The sequence below is a fragment of the Elephantulus edwardii genome, unplaced genomic scaffold, assembly GCF_000299155.1.
Source record: "Elephantulus edwardii isolate Elephantulus edwardi_28Jun2011 unplaced genomic scaffold, EleEdw1.0 scaffold00082, whole genome shotgun sequence".
In the NCBI taxonomy this organism is placed as follows: Eukaryota; Metazoa; Chordata; class Mammalia; order Macroscelidea; family Macroscelididae; genus Elephantulus; species Elephantulus edwardii.
Window position 1 is genome coordinate 1662071 of NW_006399832.1, and position 19946 is coordinate 1682016.

At 42.3% G+C, this 19946-nt stretch overlaps 1 protein-coding gene across 4 annotated transcripts in view; it reads left to right on the forward strand.

Moving 5' to 3' along the window:
* PDE8B (phosphodiesterase 8B) overlaps positions 1-19946 on the forward strand; it is a 360385-nt gene that overhangs the window by 330673 nt on the left and 9766 nt on the right. For 3 of the 4 annotated variants that reach the window (XM_006889834.1, XM_006889836.1, XM_006889837.1), the window contains 7 exons: positions 5613-5690; positions 7161-7237; positions 8584-8748; positions 12600-12645; positions 13060-13195; positions 14659-14857; positions 18751-18968. In XM_006889834.1, coding sequence (XP_006889896.1) covers positions 5613-5690; positions 7161-7237; positions 8584-8748; positions 12600-12645; positions 13060-13195; positions 14659-14857; positions 18751-18968 — 919 coding nt within the window. The remainder of the gene's footprint in view (positions 1-5612; positions 5691-7160; positions 7238-8583; positions 8749-12599; positions 12646-13059; positions 13196-14658; positions 14858-18750; positions 18969-19946) is intronic. The other variant, XM_006889835.1, reaches the window with a different exon arrangement.

Here is a 19946-nt window from a genome sequence, read left to right on the forward strand (position 1 = left end):
TAGGAAAAATGGAGGGGTCCTAGCCCGGGAGTCAGAAGCTCCAGTTCCCACTCAGTTTCCTGCCCATTCTCATCGCTTGCACACATCTCTGACCGCCTGACCCTTAGTTTCATTATACTTATTTTGCTGATGGAGTCTACATATAGAAAGACCTGGAATTCTCTGATCATCAGAGAGAAAAAGTCAGTCTGTATCAAAGATTTAAAAATCGTGTTCCAGCAAGAATTACACCTGCCACATTTTCTCCCTTACTGGTCATTTCTAGCCTGTACTGCGTAGACCCTGCAATATTGGTTTAATCTCTCTTCTTGACTCTAGTAGGGAGCATAATTTTCCAGAAAAATATTTAGTTTAATCTTTCTAAGCCTCAGTTTCTTCATCTATAACATGAATTAATAGTATTTTATTGTTAAAAAGATAAAAGAAAAATAGGTCTAATGCCTAGCAGTGCCTGACATATAACTATTAGGTCCCCTCCTTTCCCTTGTCTTAAAACTAAGATAGCACAATAACGACATGACATCTCTCTCTCTCTCTGTCCCCCCCTTCACCCCTCTCCTTCCTCCCCTCTCTCTCTCTCTCACACACACACACACGCACACACACGTGTGCATGCCTTTACACTCCTTTTCCCCTCCCCCTCAGTTAATTTCTTAAATCTTTGAAAATTTTTATGGGATAAAATCAAGGATATAATCTATGAAGAAAGCAAAATGCTATTATATAAAAAAAGGAGAAAGAAATAATCAAAATGGATGTTAGAAGAGACTCTAAAGATTGCACTGGAGCATCAAGAAGCCAAAACTAAAGGAAAGCATGTTGAAGTGAAGACACTGAGCAGACGATTCCAAAGAGCAGCTCGGGAGGACAAAGCAAAGTATTATAATGGAATGTACAGGGAGCTGCAATTGGAGAATAAAAAGGGAAGAACTCGCTCTGCATTATCAAGCTGAAAGAACTAGAAAACAAAGGTAAGCCTTCTGTCACAATATTAAAAGATGCTATGGGCAATATATTGAATGACCCAGAAAGCATCAAAAGAAGATGGAGGGAATACACAGAATCACAGTAGCAGAAGGAATTGATTTGACACTGAAAAATTACAGAAAGTACTATATGAAAGATTACTGAAAGATTATCGAAAAACGACTGGAACAGCACATCAACAGAGAACTACCAGAAGTCCACGCTGGCTTTAGAAGGGGTCTTGGTACTAGGGATATTGTAGCTGATGTTAGATGGATCTTGGCTGAAAGCGGGGAATGCCAGAGGAATGTCTATCAGTGTTTCATTGACTATGCAAAGGCCTTTGACTGTATAAATCATAACAAACTATGGCTGACTCTGAGAAGAATGGGAATCCCAGAACACTTGATCGTTCTAATGCGAACTTATACTTGGACCAGGAGGCAGTCATCAGAACAGAGCAAGGGAACACTGCATGATTCAAAATTGGAAAGGGTGTATGCCAGGGATCTATCCTATCTCCATACCTTTTCAACCTATATGCAGAACAGATTATCCGGGAGGCTGGGCTCTATGAGGAGAAATGTGGGGTCAAGATTGGTGGACGATTTATCAACAATCTGCATTATGCAGATGGCACAACCCTGTTTGCTGAAACTGAAGAGGACCTGAAGCGCCTGCTGCAGAGTGTCAAGGACTGCAGCCTACAATATGGATTGAGGCTCAATGTCAAGAAGACAAAGACTCTCACCACTGGACCAATTGGCAGCATCAGGATGGATGGTGAAGAGATTGAGATTGCACACAGCTTTAGTTTGCTCGGCTCCACAGTCAACAGTCTTGGCACAAGCAGCCAGGAAATTAAAAGGCGCATTGCCATGTGAAAGTCAGCTGTTAGGGACCTCTCCAAAGTAATGAAGAGCAATGGTGTCTCTCTGGAGACTAAGGTGCATCTTATACAGGCCATGGTCTTCGCAATCACTTGTTATGCATCGGAGAGTTGGACAATGACCAAGAAGGATAGAAGGAGAATTGATGCCTTTGAGCTGTGGTGCTGGAGAACAGTATTGAGAATACTATGGACTGCTAGGAAAACAAACAGATTTGTCCTGGAAAGGGTTAAACCGGGTGGCTCCTTGGAGGCAAGGATTCTGAGGCTCCGTCTAACATACTTTGGACATGTTGTGAGGAGAGACCGGTCCTTGGAGAAGGACATCATGCTTGGGAGGGTGGAGGGACAGCGCAGGAGAGGAAGGCCCTCTATGAGGTGGACTGATTCAGTGACTGGGATAATTGGGATGGGAGTGTCGGAGACAGTGCGATTGGCACAGGACAGAGCAGTGTTTAGGGCTGTTGTACATAGGGTCGCTATGAGTCACAGGCGACTTGACGGCACATAACAACAACACCATGTGAAAAGGAGCCAATGGTAATAAAGGAGGAAGGAGAAGCTGCATTGAAGGCACTGGCAACAAATAAGACCGCAGGAATCAAAGGGATACCAATTGACTTGTGTCAATTAATAGGTGTGGCCTTGGATGCACTCACCAGTCTAAGTTAGGGAATTTGGAAGACAGCTGTCTGGGCAATGGATTGAAACAGGTACATATTTGTTCCCACTCCCAAGATTGGTGATCCGACTGAATGTGGAAATTATCAAGCAATATCATTGATACCACATGCAAGCAAAATACTGCTGAAGGTCATTAAAAAGTGGCTGTTTGGATCATGACAAGTTGTGGCTGACATTGAAGAGAACAGGAATCCCAGAGCACTTGATTGTGCTCATGAGGATCCTATACCTCATCAGGAGGCTGTTGTGTGAACAGAGCAGGGGAGCAGAGCATGGTTTGGAATTGGGAAGGGAGTGCGCCAGGTTTGTATTCTCTGTCCATACCTATTCAATCTGTATGCTGAGCAAATTCTCCAAGAAGTTGGCCTCAGAGAGAGTGTGGCATTAGAATTGGAGGGTGAGTCATCAATAGCCTGTGTTATGCAGATGACACAACCTTGCTTGCTGAAAGTTAGAAGGGCTTGAAATACTTGTAGCAGAAGACCAAGGAATGCAGCCTTCCATATGGATTGCATCTCAATTTCAGGAAAACAAAGATTCTTACCACTGGACTAATGGGCAGCATCATTATGGATGGAGAGGAGATTGAAACTGTCAACATCTTCATCTTGCTTGGATCCACAATTAGCATCCTTGGTTCCAGCAGTCAGGAAATAAGGAGACACAGTGCACTGAGAAAATCTGCAGTTAGGGACCTTTCCAAAATATTGAGGAATAATGATGTTAGTTTGAAGACTAAGGTCTGTCTGATTCAAGCCATAGTCTTCCTGATTACTGGTTATGCATCCGAGAGCTTGACAGAGAATAGGGATGACAGAATAAGAATTGATGCCTTTGAGCTGCAGTGTTGGAGAAGAGCACTGAACATCCAAAACAATAAACAGATATGTCTTGGAGAGGGTGCAGCCAGAGTGCTCTTTGGAGGCAAGGATGATGAGGCTTCGACTCACATAGTTTGGGCATGTTGGTTGGAGGAGCTATTCCTTGTAGAAGGACATGATGGCTGTGAAGGTTGGAGGGTCAGCAAAGGAGAGGAAGACCCTCAACCAGGTGGATTGACACAGTGATTGCTGCTATGGGCTCTTGTACATCAGAAAGTGTGAGGATGGTGCAGGTTAGAATAGGGTTCAGATCTTTTGTTAATAGGGTTGCTGTGAGTCATGCTTAACTCAATGGCACCTAACAACAATAACAACAACATAGTGAGACTACTACTTTTGAACTATATCGTTTATGAGCTGTGCCAAAATCACACACATTCTTCTGTCCTTTACAAGTGCCCAGTATTGCCTTTTACACTGAAAATACTCAGTAAACAGTTACAGAACACTGATTAGTTTAAACCATTGCTTGTTGAAAAGTATCACTTCTATAATTTGTTAGCTTTTTTTACTTTGGACTGATTACTTTATATCTCCAAACTTAAATTTCCTCATCAATAAAGTAGGAAACATACTATGTAACTTTCAGAATTGTTAGTTATTAAACGCCTAGAACGGTATTTGATGCAGAAGTGGCAGTTATTTTTCTTTTGATTGGTACCATTATATCCCTTTATGGCATCAGGGGACAATTATTTCACCCTTTAATTCATTATATATACATCTGTTAAGAGTATTAATAAATCACTTTATTTGAATAGCTGAGCCTCTATTGAAGAATAATTTCTCTATATTGGTACTTTTCTTTATACTTTTAATAATTTTTGTTACTATAATTTCTTTTACTTTTAGCTGGCATAAAATCAGGAAAAATAAACCCTATCTACCTTTGAATAATCTCTAAAATTTAATTTTTATCAGCCAACTCGGGCCTAGTCTTGAAACACTGCCCTACTTTAGTTTTTAGAGACTGTATTTTGAAAAGACATTTTTATGAACTGTAGTCTTGAATCTAATCTTAAATCTTTAATAAGTTACATTTGTAATTTGATACACAATCACATTTTAGGAATTTGTATGCTTATCAAGTCTCTGAATAGACTATAAGCAAATGTTTTGTTTCTCAGGATTTGAAAGATGCTTTTGATCCTTGCAATGTCATCAAATGTGCCAGTGTCCCTAAATGTCTAAGGAAATGCTGAAAATCATAATGCAAGAAAATCATTAAAGCAGAATCTGAAAGATAAAAATTAGATAAAATGATAAATTCTTTCTTAGTTTGATTTTTTTTCAGATGGGTCTCTAGGGCTGTGGTATGCAAAACAACTTTCGCTTTATGTTGAAGAGAATTCAAAGTTAGTTATTGATTTAGCCATTTTTTGCACAATCAGATACTTTACTGGCAAATTAAGGGACAGTACAGTAAAATTGGTTTAAAAGGCCATTTAGGAGAGTTTCTAAGACATTATAAAAAGAACACAGCAAATAATACATAACAATCCAATGTATATCTAAAAAGAAACTACATATGCAAATGCATATATGTCTGCAATAATAACAATTAGTTTGTACTAAATGTTTATTATGTGTCTAACGCTATTGTATATACTATTCATGAATTAATTATGCTTCTTATAACAGCCTGTGACTGAGATGCTATAATTATCCCCATTTTACAGATCTACTGGGACTTAGAGAAATTAAGTAACATTTCCAAGATTATACTACTTGGCATACTGCATATATCAACTTTTGTGATTTGGCTAGTGAGAAGAACTAGTATGTTTAACAGTAAAGCCTTTTTAAAAAAATAACTAGAAAATTCCTAAAGCCTTATTCTTTATCTTTCTTGGAATATAGTCATTTACTGGTTATCACTGTTGTTAAAGCAAAATTTAAAAATGCCCCAAGTTTTAAGGTTTACTTTAAAATTAATATTTTATTTACAGGACTAAATTCTCCTGATACTAAGTTCTGTTAGAAAAATAAAGGCATCATTTTGTAACTAATAAGACTGATAATTCAGTATATCTGGGTGACAAAGTGGTTGACCACTTCTTGTATTTTATAGTGCTTAAACAATAAGCTTCTTTTCTTTGGAGAATGAGGGAGGGAACCTCAGGTCTGGATTTTTACTATGAATCTGCTGAAAACGAATTAATCGCCTTCCTTTTCTAATCTGAAATCTTTAGAACCTCAGTCAATCAGATATAAGAACAGGAGGAAAGAGTCCATTGATGTAAAGTCAATATCATCTCGAGGCAGTGATGGTAAGAAGATTTTCCTATTTCTCTGACCTTTCTAAAATGCATAAAATGACAGGAATATGTTCAAGAATTCACCAGCATATTAACCCCAAGGTAGAGGATTTCAACAAACCTGGAGTGCTGTGGTGGTTTTGCTTTTGGTTGGATTTTTTTTTTCTATATGCAGAAAATATTCCCATGTTTTAAAAAAAAATACAAAGTTCGTTTATACTTTATATAATCCTTGAAACAGCTCCAAACTCATTCCTTTTCATAACTACTTAGCCACACTGTCTGTCACCCAAGCAACTCAGAGCTTAACTTCTGCAAGATCATTCCCGTGCATGCAGGGCAGAAGGGGCACCAGAGTTCTAGCTCCCAACTTCTACACAAACACATCTTCCAGTGTCTCTGCTGTGTGCCTTTCTTTTCCCTTCATACAATATCACAGATAAACTGTGCATGAGAACTTAGCAAATACACTTCTTGAGTTCAGTCCTTCAGGCCTCAGTAATAAAAGGGGTTTGCATAGAGATAGAAAACTCAAAGATCAGACCATCCCTAGCTGCCTGGTACATACGTAATATTATACATACTACTCAGAGAAATGGGAACTTCTCTAGGTGTGGTCTTGCTGGTGGCTGTTGAAAGGCTGATGTAAGTGGAGATGCCTAGGAACGTAAAGGGCTAGATATAGGGATTTGGAAGTTCTATAGGTGACATGGAGTTCTGGTGGCTTAATGGTAAGGAATTGTGCTGCCAACCCAAAGGAATATGGTTCAAATCCACAGGGCAGTTGTCTTGCATATGATTTACTGCCTCTGAAAATGTTCTAGAGGATCAGCTATGAGTTGTTTCAACTCAACAGTATTCAATGACAGGAGGTGAAGTGAGAACAGAGCATCTCTGAGGGGCATGTGTGTGTGCATGTGTATGTCGTGTAAGCATGTACGTGTGCATGTGTGTGCAGAATCAAAGAATGGAGTGTTTACTTCCAATACTTAAGGCACAGCCTCAGTGAGGGGAGGGCAGAGGAAATGGGCCATTGAAGAGGACAGAAAAGCTGGGAATGACCCATGTGAGTGCAGTGGCATCTGAAACAGAACAGAAAGGCTACAGAGGTAGAGAACACACTAATGGATTTTACTCATTTAGTTTTTATTTAGCAAATGAAGGACAGATTCCAGGTGCATGTGCACAGAGTTATAAGACCTTTTTGGTAAACAGTGCAACACGCTACACACAACACTATACTAAATCTTCTGCAGACCTGAGAGTCCTCTCCTGCACCCTTTACCAGACCAGGGCCCCCTTTCTAGACACTAGAAAACAGTGACCGAGCTGTATTCCTTTTAAGGATTCAGAGGCGGATGAATTCATTGCTTTTTTGATGGAGGGATGTGGCATCAGGTGAGAATCAGGTGGCTCAGGGCTTTTCTGTATAGACAGCCTGAACAACCAGAGCCAGACAGAACATTTTTACCTTCTCCCCAGCACCAAGTCTACAGAACCGGCGCTATCCATCCATGGCAAGGATCCACTCCATGACCATTGAGGCTCCCATCACAAAGGTGAGTGGCAACTTAACCCTTTGCCTCCTTCTCACTTGGTCTCGGTGTTGGAGATACAGCGATGAATGAAATACAGGTGTAGATTTTACAGTCAAGCAGTGGGAAAGGGTATTAAGTAAGATGTGCTGTGGTAGCACAGAGGTTAGTCACTTGGTTGCTAACCAAAAGACCAGGAGTTCAAACCCATCAATTTCTCTAAGGGAAGATGTGGCGTTCTGCTTCTGTAAAGATTACAGCCTTGGAAATCTGATGGATACAGTTCAGCACTGCCCTGTAGGGTTTCTATTTGATGAAGGAAAACAATAGTATTCTATGACTGAAAACTCACTTATTCACTGCCCATTGAAACCGGCCCATACCTGACACTGCAGGGGTTTCAGAGGCAATCAACTGCCCAAGAGGAGACACTCCATCTTTCTCCCTCAGAGCCACTGATGGGTTTAAACTGGTCTGGTCTCAAAGGGACTGTGGCCTTTACAAGAGAGCTAGAAGAAACAGGTCAGTAAAGGAGATGAGAAAACAGTCATTAGGTGGGAGAAGCACGAGGAGGGAGTGGGTGCAATAGCCAAGAGAAAAGTGCAAGTAAGAACTATGCAGCTCTTATTCTGGACTCTCGTCATGCAAATAATACCTAATCATATATTCCTTTTAAGCATAATAAAGTGGGCTGGGGGTGGGGTAGTGGGGGGACTGTACAACAATGAAAGAAATTTTTTTCAAAGAGAAAAGTGAACTGGGGGGCTGGGCAGGTGGGCAGGGAGGAAAATGTGGAACAAAGAATAAATGGAAATCTAAGTTCTCTATAAACTTTAAAATCTCAAAAATAAAAGAAGGGAGTATAGGGATTTTTAGATATTTGTGTGTGTGTGTGTGTGTGTGTGTGTGTGTGTGTGTATACAATTTATGCTGGTTTACTTACAAAGTACATATACATTGTTTTTCACACTGGATCTTTCCCCTTTCCTTTGCCTACCCAGGCCTCCACCCTTCAAATTATGTGACCTTATGATTAACGCTGCCCACCCCCCCCCTTGGATCCTCATATTCATTCTACAATAATGGTCTTTGCACTATTTGTCCTTATGAGACTGAGTTATTTCACGCAGCATAATGCTCTCCAATCCCTCCCATGATAGATAGTAATTTACAAAATCATTGCTCCTGTGTGCTGTGTAGTATTCTATAATGTGAATGAATCTAGGAGGAATCAGATTTAAATTAGATTTAAAGTGAAACTGATTTCTCTTTAAATCTAATATAAAATCTGATTCCCCTTGGATTTGTGGCATATGTATGACTTTGGGTGAATAGAATCCTAATCTTCCTACATTTTTTTACTTCTTCAGGTCATAAATATAATCAATGCAGCCCAAGAAAACAGCCCAGTAACAGTCGCAGAAGCCTTGGATAGAGTTTTAGAAATTTTACGCACCACAGAACTGTACTCCCCTCAGCTGGGTACCAAAGATGAAGATCCTCACACCAGTGATCTTGTCGGAGGCCTGATGACTGTGAGTGATGCTGGGAAAGCAGGAGTGCGGAGGCAGTGCAGTCACCACCAGTTATCATCAAGGCAGTTCTGATTCCTGCCGCCCCAGGTGGTTGTATAAACCTGTGCCCGCAGGCCTCTGGGGACAGGCTGATCCTTAGGAAGAAGGTTTCCAGGACCTTCTTCAGAGGCATCTCAGAGTGGGCTTGACATTCCAGTTTGCCCTTTTGTAGTTGAGCTTTCATTAAATATTTGTAACACGCAGGAACCCTAGATCCACTCTCCAAACCAAAACCAAAACCAAAACCTTTGCCGTTGACTGGTTCTGATTCTGGACAGCACTTCATCCTGTTTCTAAACCTATAACTCTTAACAAGAGGAGACTGCCTCAGACTTCTCCTCGGTGGCTAGTGGGTTTGGGCTACCAACCTTCCGATTAGCAGCTCAACACGTAACCTGTAATGCTGCCAGACCAACTGCTGGGGAGGCTGTTACGACTCCCAGTGACCCTTCATCGTGTCTCCCAGGGTATCGATGAATGAAGGACTGCCTCCTCCTTCTCCCACAAAGGGGCTCATGGGTTTGAACTGCCAGCCTGTAGGTTAATAGCACAACACTTAATCTTCTTCTATACCAGTAAGGTTCCTATACTGTGTCACTGTTGTTGTTCTTGTTGTTATGTGCCGTTGAGTCGCTTGTGTCACTAGGGTTCTTTAAATGCTCTGTGTTGTTGTGTGCTGCCAAGTCAGAGCCCAACCTCGAGCAGGTTTTCAGAGGCAGTAAATCACATAAGAGGAGATTCCCCATTGTTCTCCTGTGGAGCGACTGGTAGCTGGTTCGAACTGCATGATTTTGGGATTGCCATGCAGCTTCTTACTACTAGGCCACCAGAAATCCCTAAATGTAATATGTATTTATATATATATATACACACACACGTGTGTGTATGTGTGTATTTATATGGTGTATATATATAAAATACGTGTGTGTGTATTATGTATACATCATAAATATTATATATGATGTATATATAATATACACCATATGTTACATGGTATATATAATGATACTGTATATATTATACTAGTCTAATATAGACTGTTACTCATAGTTACTGTTTGGGAAATACCTGCTGTGTGGCAAACATCAGCACAGTCAAAAGCAACTGCCCTGATGATAATGTTTATGTGTCCTGTTCTATTCACGTGATCTTTCTACAAGGCTGACTCTTGCAAGCAAGGAAAGCTAGTCCTTGAAAATTCTTATTACAGTCAGGAGAAAACATACAGCTGAATGAGGACTAAAATGTGTAAGTTGTTACAGGTCCTTGTTTACTTTGTCCTCCTGATCTGGTCTTGGATTGGATTGAACCTCGGATTTTTTTATCCATATCATGAAAAGGTTTGGACTTAGTCTAGAGCAGTAGTTTTCAAAACCCTAGCCAATGAATCTTTTTTAGAAAAATGAAAGCTTAGATAGAAGGTCTTCACTGCTCAGATAAAAGCAGAGTGGTGCTGTTCCGGTTGGAGGTGGGTGTGGGGTCAGAGTGAGAGGGGCACCAATCCCCACGGCTCTCCAGGAGGCACCATTTGTAACTGCCTGGAGTGGCTGATTTCTAAGGACTCATCCTGTTGCAGTTTTTTATATGCTCTATCTGACTGTACAGGAGAAAGATGAGCACTCCCCTTCCATGTGACGGAAAACCCATGTCTCTGAAAGCCCAGCTTGATGGTACATAACAATAGCAACAACAACCTTTGGCTGTATGCATCCATCAGCAAGTGAAGAAAAAGTGGAATGTTTCTTTCTCCTCTGCCTCAGAGACTGAAACTGAATGAAAAACACCCAGAGTCTCCCATGATTTTTTTTTATTATTTCATTATTTGTGTGTGTGTGTGTACTGTCAAATCAGATCTGACTGGTACAGGAGGAGATTGTTCCTCCTTCTCCAGCAGAGCATCTGGTGGATTTGAAATGTGCACCTCTGAGCTTGCAGTTGCAGCTTCTTGCCACTAGGCCACCAGAGCTCGCCTCTCCCATGATTTTTACTGTGAAGATTTCTGTCTTGTACTGTCACCAAATGCTGGGTATTGACCAGCTTTCCTACCCATTCTCCACTTTCCTGCTAAGGGCATCTGATGAGCCTGGAATTTGAGTGGTCTTGTTGTCTTGTCCTTTCTCGCCTACAGGATACCCCAGTCAGTCCATCCTAGTGTAATGTAGACTGCATTTCTAGAGAATACTGACAGAGCTCTGTCAGGATGTGGACACAGTAGAGCAACAGCAGGAGGATTCTGATAGAGGCACAAGTGATTGATTCAATGACCCTCTCCATTCTTAAAGCCCACCATATCATCTTGACTTTCCTCTCTAGATAAAACCGTAGGGAACCATTACAAGATTCAACATCACTTTTATGTGACTTTGGAAAAGACAGTGATAGGCAAGGAAAAATGGAGACAACCTCGTGAGAGCTGCCTTCCATGCAAGATAGGTGTATTGTTACTTACCTACTTACGTGATTTAAAAAAGCTAAGGTCTGAGGTGTAACTTCAAAGGAACTTCATTAATATCACTTTAGACCTCAGTGCCTATGCACGCACACTCACTCGCTCTCTCTCTCTCTCTCACACACACACACACTCAAACTCTTTTAACAGGAAATTAGTAGTTGCAAATAAGTACAGATCTAAATACTCAGGGCTCATGGATAGAGGAAGAAAAGATCAAACTCGAGAACATTTGGGGACTAGGTTAAGTTAAAGAGTCTAGTAAGTGACAGAACAAACATCAAAATTCTGTGTGCTCATTTCTGCTGTTTTTCTAAATATCTCAAAATCAGATTTTTTTTTTCTTTTAAGGAAATCAGCAATGCTCATGTTGAGAAACAGAAAACACAGTTGAAAACAATGCCTTTGGATGTCAACCAAATACTAGCCTGACTCAGCTCGCTAAGGTTTAACATTAGAAAATCATCCCCGAATTAATGGAAATCCAAAATCTCTGTAAATGTTCATTAAAATGAATAAAATTTAATAAAAATTAAAAAAAAGAAAATCATCCCCCAAAAGTGACTCATGCTTCAGCTCCCCTCCTCCCCAGAATCTAAATCTTAGAACACAAGAAGGCAGTTCCTGTGTGGTCCCTTTAAAATAATCTTTTAAATGTTGTCCCTTTAAAAGACCCAAAGCAGCGTCATGCCTGTGATTTCACTTCTGTGGCATCAAAATACCGGAAGAGAGAGGCAGTCGGTGTGAGAAGAGATCCAGCCTCTGGCTCAGGAATAAGACCTGAAGATAGTCAAACCTATTTTATTTTGTCTCCACCTCTTGTGGGTAAAATCCATGGGAGGGAAGTATAGCTATTGTAGCTTTTATATATATTATATCGTGTAACAAATTGGTCTGTCTGGGAGAGAGTGTAACCAAGTTTCTCCTTGGAGGCTAGGATTTTGAAGCTCAGTCTCTCATACTTCGGGCACGTGGCCAGGAGAAACCTGTCCTTGCAGAAGGACATGATGCTTGGAAGGGTAGAGTGACAGCACAGGAGAGGAAGACCTCTGACTAGATAGATTGTTATAGCATTTGGAGCAGTGGGAGTTGGTGTGTGGGAGTCCATGATACCGGCTCAGGACAGAGCAGACTTCAGAGCTGCTGTACATAGAGTTACTCAGAGTCGCAGGCATTTCAACAGCACACAACAACATCACTACATTAGATGTTCTGATTGCATTTTGAGCTCCACTTTCACCTGGAAATCCAGGTTGAAATCTCTATTTGATCCAGGATTCAGATAATTTTGCATAATAAAGGATGAAGGGTTAGAAAACCTGTTGTATTTCTGCTAACAGAAGTTTCCCCCTCTTTATTCCAGGATGGCTTAAGAAGGCTCTCAGGAAACGAGTATGTGTTTACTAAGAGTAAGTTGTTAATCTATCTCCTTATTACAAATAGCCCATTCTGGCCTGTGGCAGCCTCTGTGTGGGATTATCATCTGGTGAGGGTGTTAGTATTTCTTCTAGTTATTCTCATTTCTTTTGAGACATCTTTATGACTTATATTTGAAACTAGCTCACCTAATTAAAATTACTTCTCAGAGAACTGTTAGATTACAATTTCCATCTCTATGCAGTTGTAAAGACAGTTGATTCTTTTTTTTCTATCCAAGTGCTCTGAAGTTTAATGATGTAAGATAAGGTCAACGAAGTGACAGATCTTCCTATTCTTGGAATCACAAGATTTTCGTTCTAGTATCAATGATGAAGACAATGACAGATACTCAGGCACTGTCAAGTCTGTATTAACCCGCCTCCCTGCCCCATCTGTTTGCTCAGATGTGAACCAGAGTCACAGTCACCTTGCGATGCCAGTAACCATCAATGATGTCCCCCCTTGCATTGCTCAATTACTTGATAATGAGGAAAGCTGGGACTTCAACATCTTTGAATTGGAAGCCGTTACACATAAAAGGTATATGACTTTTCTAGCTGCAGATGGGAGGATCCACGGCCCGGCTCAAGGCTTTCCCACCTGGGAGCATTGAGGGAGACAGGTCCTTGTTAGGAGAACGTGCGCGGGCTCTTCCTTTCCAGGTCAGGGTGAGGATTGCCAGGACAGCAGAGTGAGCGCGGCCTCAGAGTGAGCTCCTTTATGGGGAGAGACTCTTAGTGAGTAAGATGTGGGATCTCCTGGTGATGACCCAGGAGGAGGAAACACTGTTGCCTTCTCAGACTGCCTCAGTCATTCCTCTCCACTGAGTCATTTATTTCTGCTGAGATCGAAATAGTCTGTCTCAAACTTGTTGGAGCCTCACCTTGGAAAATGAATTTGGGAGTATTTTAGAAGGTACTATGATCTTTCTTTTTACTCATCCTAAAGACAGAGATGGTGTTGTTGTTATGTATCATTGAGTCAGAACTCATAGTTGACCCTTGAGAGGGTTTTCAGAGACTAAATCACACGGGAGGAGACTGCCCATCTTTCTCCCACAGAGAAACTGGTGGATTCGAACTGCATGTCTAAACTGCCAAGGCAACTCCTTACCACTAAACCAGTTGTTGTTGTTGTTGTTGCTGTGTGCATGTCATCAAGTTGAAAATGACTTATAGCTGATCCTTCAATGGATTTTCAGAGGCAATAAAACCTAGAGAGATTTCCCATCCTCCTGTGGAGTAGCTTGCTGGATTCAAACCATGTGCCTTTGAGATTGCAGTACAGTGTCTTACCACTAAACGCTGTGTTGTTGTTGTGTTCTATTGAGCTGGAACTGACCCATAGATGACCCCCCACCAGGTTTCAGAGGCAGTAAGTGCATGGGAGGAGATTGCCCATCCTTCTCCCATAGAGCAGCTGGTGGATTTGAACCACATGCCTTTGGGATTGCAGCAAAGCTTCTTACCACTAGGCCACCAGAGCTCCCTTCTACTAAATGCTAGTGCTCCCTAAAAACGGGGATGAGACTAGCCAATTCTTATTGTCGTCTTCTGTACTTGGAGAAAAGGATTTCCTCACACTGAGTTACTTTACTGGGGCCACTCAAGCCATTCCCTCCCTCTTTAAATATAGTAACGTCTTTTGTAGACACGAAGTCCTGGGCTTGCACTGAGGTGAAGAAAGGCATTGCCAGGCCTTATATTGCAATTGAGAAAGGCACTAGCAGGGACCTTTTTTGGTTGGCAGGACAATTGAAAGGCTTGTGACTTGACAATAACATAGAAATTGTCCATATGACCGTCACGAAGCACCTGGTTTAGAACCACATGGTCACGATCTCCTGGATTCCAATTTGGGGACATGTTTTTATTCCCCTGTGAATGTGTAATAAGCATCAGAAGAAAAATACCTTTACTAAAAACACCTCCATTTCATAAAAGCAGATAGTTATATAAGTTCATGTGAAGACAGTGACCTGAGATTTGTTTTCCTATTTCCAGGCCACTGGTTTACCTGGGCTTAAAGGTCTTTTCTCGGTTTGGAGTATGTGAATTTTTGAACTGTTCTGAGACCACTCTTCGGGCTTGGCTGCAAGTGATTGAAGCCAACTACCACTCTTCCAATGCCTACCACAACTCCACTCATGCGGCTGATGTCCTGCATGCCACCGCCTTCTTCCTTGGCAAGGAAAGAGTCAAGGTAGACTTTTGAGATCATGATCTATCTGCCTGGGTTGAAGCAAGAACTCAATTATAGTCCAGAAATTGGTCAAGCAGCTATTTTACAAAAAACAGCTTGACAAAGGGCTTGTTGGAAGGTTTTTTAACCACTTAATTTATTGTTTGGGGGTTGTAGACATGGCTGTTTCTTCTACTTCACCTGTTCCCAAATGCCCACTATCATTGGTGCCACAACCGCAAAGACTCAGTGGGCTTGACCCATCATCTCCTTCAGAGAAGGTTGTGCTTGTGCCGGTGGTGGGGCCACAGACAATGGGCCTGCTCTCCAGATGCTCCTCTGGAACCTTTTGTGATCTGGGGCAGAGGATAGAACTTAATTATTACAGCAGGTGATCACAGGGTATAAGGGTTGTTTTATAAGGGTGTTCTGCCCTCGGGATCTGGCCAGTGGGCTAATGAAACTCATTGCCGTGTAGTCAGAACTGACTCCTGACTGACTCGCCATTGAGTTGGCAATCACTTGGGAGGAGACTACCTCTCCTCCCTCGGAACCCCTGGTGGATTTGAACCAGTGGCGTTTGTGCTAGCAGCACAAGTCTCTCTGGACTATACCACCAGATTAGAAGCCAGTTAATAATGAGACTTGTGATAACCTACATAGTATTTGCAAGTTTTCTATGGATGTAAGTATGTCTCATTGTGTTTTAATGACTTTGGCATTAATTTCAGGGTGTTCCAGGCCCCTTAGTTTTACTCAGAAAGCGTTCAGTACCTGTCTGTGTGGGTACTGACTTGTAGGGCTGGTCTATGTAGCTGGCTCCCCATCCTTATCTACTACTGCTATTGTCAATGATGATTCTAATACTTTGCTGCAGTGACAATTGAAGCTTAAAATACAGATGTCCCTGGGAGAAGTGCATATGCCGTCTGAAATTCACATTTAATTTGTAAATGCTTACATTTTCTTAGGGGGCTCTTGATGAGGGATTGAGACCCTGGGGATTTAAGAAGAGTGATAGCAGGGCAGGTAAGAAGCAGAAGAAAAGACACCGAAATATGGAGAGAGGAGCAGAAAGGTCGACCTTGCTTGCTTTCTCAGTCGTTAGGGGCCTCTGAGTCAGCTGTGACTCACAGTGACTCCATGAGGAACAGATGGAAACCTCTCTCCTATCAGGGACCATCTTCAGTCTCCACCAGGCCCAAGCCCATTTCCGCGGTCACTGTGTCCAGCCATCTCATTGAGGGTCATCTTTTTCACTGACCTTTCCTGCTTCCAAGTACAGGATCTTTCCCCCAAGGACTAGCTAGCACCTCTGGACATGTCAGAAGTATGGGAGATGAGGTTTTACAAACCTGCCTGAGCCAGATACAGTGTTTAAAGAAAGAAAAGGACCATGTAGAGATGTCTGTTCCTCAGAGGGTTTGGGATGTCTCCATCTGTGGACTCGGCAGGGAGTTTCTTCCACAGATGGTCCTTGCCCGCCATAGGAAGCGCCTCAGTTCTCTCATCTGATATTGATCTACTCAGTCCTTTTAAACCACCTCCTTATATCTTATCAGACAATGCATTATCAGACATACCATAAGCTTGATTCATTGCTGTCAAGTTGGAACTAATTTGTAGCTAACCCTCCAGTGGGCTTTCACAAGCTATAAATCACAAGAGAGGAGACTGCCCACTTTCTCCCACAAAGCAACTGATAGATACTCTGTCTTGGAGAAAGTGAAACCAAGTTTTTCCTTGGAGGCTAGGATTTTGAAGCTCCATCTCACATACTTTGGGCATGTGGCCAGGAGGGACCAATCCTTGGAGAAGGATTTCATGCTTGGAAGGGTGGAGGGACCATGCCTGAGAGGAAGACCCTGGATGAGATGCATTGATACAGTAATTAGGGCAGTGGGGGTAGGTGTATTAGAGTCAGTGAGACTGTCTCAGGACAGGGCAGGCTTCAGAGCTGCTGTACATAGGGTCACTGTGAGTCACAGGCAACTTGACAGCACATAACAACAACTGCTAAAATTATAGGTTGTGACCTCCTATTGACATCTTTGTAAAAGAGCCACTTTCATGGCACTTCTGTGTTGAATTAGTGTAAGCTAGAACAAAAGCTGTTTCTTGACCAGTGCGACCACTGGTACTTTCTGCATTAACTACTTGTCATCTACTTTATTGATGAATTTAAAAGAATAATTGATCCCTTGTGGGTGCAGATGCTCTAAGTTTCGAAACTGAACAGAAGATTCTTCAGAAAAGGGGCACGCTTGTTCCCTCAGGGCACTGGCTTGTTGGGGATGGGCAAGCCAGAAATTGGCTGTCTGAGATGAGGATCTTAAGGCATGAAGCATGAAGTTGCTGGCTTACAAGCTTTCTGGAATATAGTTATTTATCAGATAACTACAAAGGGGAAGAAACCACAATATATGTGAATGAAATACAATGTAAATGAAAGATTGTATGAAACACAATGTATATGAAAAACATAAGAAAAAGAATAACTAGTCCCAAACTCCAAGTGGAACTGACTGAACTTTCTTTAGGAGTACCAGCTGAAGGTCCAGTTTAATGGAATCTGAAAAAGTGGACCTCAGATCAGGCAGTTCCCCTGATGCTCTGGCTTGTTTTACTTTATTATCTGAGAGCTCTAGAGACGTGGTTTCCCTTTTCACCCTTTGCTGCCAGAGAGCCCAGAGCCAAATTTTGTTCTAAAATGCAAGAGCACCTTTGGAGAAGGTTTGCCTTATAAATTTTTTTTACTTTCTTTTTTTTTTTTTAATTCTTGGCTCTAAATCTTATTTCTGTGAATTCTTAACTGACCTTCCAGTGGGTTTTCAAAGGTCGTAAATCACCTGGGAGGAGCTGGTGGATTCAAACCGTGTGCCTTTTGGATTGCAGTGCAGCTACATTATCATTTGGCCACCAGAGCTCCCTGGAGTGTGACTGGTACTGTTATATTTGTGCCATTTCTTTCCAACACATTAAAAAATCTTTTCAGAAGTAGGAAGATGAAGTAGTAGTCGTCCTCATCAACCACTTTCTGCTATATTCTGCATAGACAAGTAGTCATCAGGATAATACTGCATTAAACCATTATTGTAAAAATAGAAGGATAACTCGTAAAACATGTATGGCCCCGAAGAGGGAAAGGGGTGAAATCAGATGGGGAGGGGTGAAACCTCAGGGTTGCACAGTTTAGTGGGCGGAGGGAGGGGATGAAGGAAATGGGAAGGATCCAGCAGGGATCTGAAAAGACAGAGTAATGATGGGCAAGGTCCAATGGTGATCGACTTTATAAAATGTAATGAATGGGAATGATTGTATGAAGCACAATAGGAATGAAAAATAGTGTGAAACACAATATATAGAGACATTGTGAGCAAACCAATATAAATTTCTTTTAAACAATCTATTTTGTTTCTTCATGCAGAACTAGTGCAGATAGACTCTGGAGTAAGAATTTAGGTATCCATTTTAATTAGAGCTCAGATTTCCATTTCCCTTCAGAAAATTCAGGGAGCTGTAGTGGTGCAGGGAATTTGTGTTGCTAACCCACCAGCTGCGCCTTGGTGAGCATTTGAATTCTCCAGCAGCTTTCCAAGAGAGAGAGGTGTTACCTCCCATGTGATTTAAGGTCTCAGAAACCCAGTGGAGGGTCAGCGAGGGTTGTTTCTGACTTGACAGCAGTGAGGTGGTTTGTTTGGAGATGGTTGTGTGTTTGTTTGTGGTTTTTTTGTTGTTGTTGTTTTTACGTTTCCAAATAGTCCATAGTACAGAACAGGGTATGTGAAAGGCAGCCTTTCAACTTTTAGGAAGCCTGAGAGAGCTCAACATTCTGACAGTCTCTCCCTCTGCTGGACCTTCCACTCCTAAGAGGCAGGGGTGCATTCAGGTCTCAGGCTTCTTTCTCACCCCAGGGAAGTCTGGACCAGCTGGATGAAGTAGCAGCTCTGATCGCTGCCACAGTCCATGACGTCGATCACCCAGGGAGGACCAACTCCTTCCTGTGCAACGCGGGCAGTGAGCTCGCTGTGCTGTATAACGACACCGCTGTCCTGGAGAGTCACCACACGGCGCTGGCCTTCCAGCTCACGGTCAAGGACAGCAAGTGCAACATCTTCAAGAACATCGACAGGTTTGTTGTGTGTGGACTCCTGTGCTCAGGTTGGTGAACGTCAAGCGGGAAACCATTTCCCCTGATTCTCCAAGTACTTACTTAGCTGCTGCCCAGAGGAGAGAAAGAAGAAATAAGCCCCTTCCCAGACCGATAGAGCCACCCATGGAGCCACTGCACTGCATTCAGTACAGACACGGTGGTTCACACTGCAGGGAACAGCCGCAATTTCTAGTGATAACGGCATTAGAAAAGCCTTCTCTAGCTTGCAGCTGGGTAGAAGGTAGGACAGGTGGCCCAGCAACTCCGTCCAGTATTACTGACCAGTTCTGAAGCCTGCAGGATCAGGCAGGGCCTCGCTCTGTGGTAGTGAGGTCACCGTGTGTCATAGCTGACTGCATATTACAACATATTATATACTCCGTATTATAACATGCCCAGCCAGAGCGGCTGCCTGGAACTTGCTGTTGTTGTTGTTGTTATGTGCCGTCGAATCGTTTGCGACAACAGCCCTAAACTGTGCTCTATCCTGTGCCAATCTCATTGCCTCTGACACACCGATCCCGATTACCCCAGTCACTGAATCAATCCACCTCACAGAGGGTCTTCCCCTCCTGCGCTGTCTCTCCACTCTACCCAGCATGATGTCTCTCTCTAAAGACCTTGCTATTGGGGGGGGAAAAATCTGTGGTATTAAAAATTCAATCATTGCATGTTGCTGATGAGACTGCAATTACTGCTCTTTCAGTTTTTTAAAACTTTCTGGATGCCACATGGAAAGGTTCATATTGACAAGTGGTCCTGAGGCCCTGGTGTCTTTTCTGTGCAGTGTTCTCGCCTGGAAGTCTACCTGCCCACCTGCCACCTGACTGGTTCTATGCCTATAGTCCCATTTCAGAGGTGCTGTCGGATAAGAAGCCTTTATCTTACCTGCCAGCTTTTGCCCAGGTCTTACCCAGCAGGGACTATACAGGCAGGGGCCTGACTTCCTTGGCTTAC